Genomic DNA, 3,275 nt, shown 5'->3' with positions numbered 1-3,275 from the left:
TTTCGTCGGCTATAGTTATTTTTTAAATTTTTTTATAAGGTTTAGCCGACGAAATATACTATATTTCGTCGGCTATAGTTATTTTTTAATTATTTATTACACACTTTAGCCGACGAATATCTTAATTGTTTCGTCGGCTAAAGTCTGGGAAAAAAACCGACGACATGTTTTTCGTCGGCTAACTGTGGGACTATAGCTGACGAAAAAAAAAATTTCGTCGGCTAAAGTCATCACCGACGATCTTTTCCCGACGACACTATAGCCGACGAGCCTTCGTCGGCTAAGATCTTAGCCGACGAATTAAGATAACATGCCGACGAAAATTTTTCGTCGGCTAAAGTGCTTGTCCTGGTAGTGTAATGTCATGGCTTAAATGGGTGATTGATCCCGTTGATCCGAAAAATTGAGTGATTCACATGCATCTAATTCTATTAGCCAGACCTTAATCATGTAATTAGCCAAATCGATCATTAATTATCAAATAAACATATAGGCATGCAAATGAAGAGGGTGAGGCAGTGGCTTTGGATATTTAAGAGATACGAGATCGCGAAGAAGAAGGAGGTGGTCGGGAAATTCTACAAAAACGAAAAACGAAAACCTTTGGAAATTTTAGGAAAGAATTGCACATCTTGTGGCTCAGCGACCCTACAAAATTTCAAGTGCACGTACTCAGTGACCGTCTTAAATTTTTTCCTAAACGTATCAACAGTTTATATTCATGCTTATCTCGTCCTACCCGTCATGTTGTGAACTGTGTGAAGTTGTGAACTGAAACATAAGGTGCGCGCGCTTCACACCCGGCCCTTTAGTAGCACTTTCCAGTTAGTATATGCACTTTCCATGGATTCTTTGTCAGAACAATTTTTCTGGGTCAAAATTGTACAATTAGGGACTTAAACAAAACGATATATGCACTTAAAAAGTACGTAACCAGTACATAAGAAAGATGGCGCAGTCTTTGATCGACCGACTGGTATCGCACTCATCCATGACAACCACGAGTTCAAATTCTATAGCCCTGCAGCGCTAGCCACCGTCACCTTTGCCGTCTAGAGTCATTGACTTGGCTTCGTATCCCAAACCTGCCCTTCCAATTGGCCTATAAATCTGGTACCATGATAACACTTCTCATCTCCCATTGAAGCTTTCACGTACACAGCTAGCAGATCCCAGTTTTCTTAGCTAGTTAGCTTCTGCCTAACTCGTGAGTTTCGAGGGAGCTAAAGAGATCATCAACAATGGACTCCATTGCCGAGAAGCCACATGCAGTTTGCATACCATTCCCGGCTCAAGGTCACATAAACCCAATGCTGAAACTAGCCAAACTCCTTCACCACAAAGGGTTTCATATAACTTTTGTCAACACAGAGTACAACCATAAGCGCCTGCTGAAATCTCGAGGCCCCAACTCCCTTGATGGCCTTCCTTCCTTTACGTTCGAGACCATTCCCGATGGTCTCCCTCCCACTGATGCCAATGCGACGCAAGACATACTATCACTTTGTGTATCCACAAGGACAAAGTGCTTACCACATTTCAGAGACCTACTTTCCAAGCTGAATTCTTCATCAAATATTCCTCCGGTCAGTTGCATTGTTTCGGATGGTGTCATGAGCTTCACTGTTGAGGCAGCTCAAGAACTGGGCATTCCCGAAGTTCTTTTCTGGACAACTAGTGCTTGTGGCTTCATGGGCTACATGCAGTATCAGAATCTCATTGATGAGGGTCTCATTCCTCTTAAAGGTATATACATTGATCGATAAAAATGAAAATCCAACTAGCCACCTAGTTGCTATTTAATTTTGTTATTTCATCATTTTCAATTTTTCATCATTAAAAGGTCCAAAGAATGCATATTAGGTCCAGTATAAGTTTTCTATTTATGTATGAATAAGACTCACAGCTAGCTAATACTATTTTTCGATCCGCAGATGCCTCTTGTTTGACAAATGGTTACTTGGAGACTGAGATAGACTGGTTACCAGGCATGAGAGGTATTCGTTTGAGGGACCTCCCGGCATTCATCAGGACTACTGACCCAGAAGACGGCATGATGAAGACTATGCTGATTGAGACAGAACGAGCTAAAAGAGCTTCTGCTATCATTTTGAACACAATCGATGACTTAGAACATGAAGTTCTTGATGCACTTAAAAATTTGCTACCACCTATCTACTCCATTGGACCCCTGCATCTACAGCTTGATCAGGTTCAAAGTGAAGGTACCGACTTGAAGTCGATTCAATCAAACCTATGGAAAGACGAACCAGAGTGTCTTGAATGGCTCGACTCCAGAGCTCCTAATTCTGTAGTTTATGTCAATTTTGGAAGCATCACGGTCATGACATCCGAGCAGCTAATTGAGTTCGCTTGGGGACTTGCAAACAGCAGCAAGACATTTTTGTGGGTCATTAGGCCTGACCTTGTCGGAGGGGAATCAGCTGTGGTTCCACCAGAGTTTGTGGAAGAGACAAAAGAAAGGAGTCTATTGACAACTTGGTGCCCTCAAGAACAAGTTCTGAACCACCCTGCAATAGGAGGGTTCTTGACTCACAGCGGGTGGAACTCAACCCTCGAAAGTGTGTGTGCAGGCGTTCCAATGCTCTGTTGGCCTTTCTTTGCTGAGCAACAAACCAATTGTAGGTATTGTTGCAAAGAATGGGGCATAGGGATGGAGATAGAGGGTGATGTCCACAGAAGTAACATAGAGGAACTTGTGACGAAACTAATGGAAGGAGAGGAGGGAAAAGAAATGAGGAAGAAAGCTATGGAGTGGAAGAAGCTGGCAAAGGAGGCTGCTACTGGTCCCAATGGATTATCATTTCTGGATTTGGACAAAATGGTAAATGAGGTTTTGCTCTCTAAGAAATTGAAGTAGGGTAATTGATTGTTTGAACAATGAAAATTCTTATTCTTTCTTTGATTCGTGTATTTTACTGATCCCTTTGTATTTGTTATTTTTCCTATATTGTAATTTTTCTATTATTAAGTGACCTTGCTGGCACATCCTTCAGATCACTTAATGGTTGATATAATCTTCCTCTAGTGTGTTGGTGAGCTGTGGTTTGGTTGGTTAAGGTGTTTAACTGATAATTCGCTAAAAAAAAAGAAAAAAAAAGTGTTTAACTGACAACTTTGAGATCATAGGTTCAAACCTCACTGACATATGTAGGGTGTGTGAGTTATTAATAAAAGAGAAAATGCCCAAATGCACAAAAACAAGGATTTTAATACCCATTTCAATGTAAATCTTTTCTTTTAGCCCATTTCAA

General features: G+C 41.0%; 1 protein-coding gene across 1 annotated transcript; it reads left to right on the top strand.

Annotated features, from left to right (window-relative positions):
* Window positions 1-1,137: 1,137 nt before the first annotated feature.
* LOC101295133 (UDP-glycosyltransferase 85A2-like) lies at window positions 1,138-3,014 on the top strand. The gene is made up of 2 exons (XM_004299599.1): window positions 1,138-1,746; window positions 1,935-3,014. The coding sequence occupies exons 1-2, from the start codon at window positions 1,242-1,244 to the stop codon at window positions 2,879-2,881; spliced, it is 1,452 nt and encodes a 483-aa protein (XP_004299647.1). The 5' UTR covers window positions 1,138-1,241; the 3' UTR covers window positions 2,882-3,014.
* The last annotated feature ends 261 nt before the right edge of the window (window positions 3,015-3,275 follow it).

Source organism: Fragaria vesca, linkage group LG5, assembly GCF_000184155.1.
Source record: "Fragaria vesca subsp. vesca linkage group LG5, FraVesHawaii_1.0, whole genome shotgun sequence".
NCBI lineage: Eukaryota > Viridiplantae > Streptophyta > Magnoliopsida > Rosales > Rosaceae > Fragaria > Fragaria vesca.
This window is presented reverse-complemented; position numbering and strand designations above follow the sequence as displayed.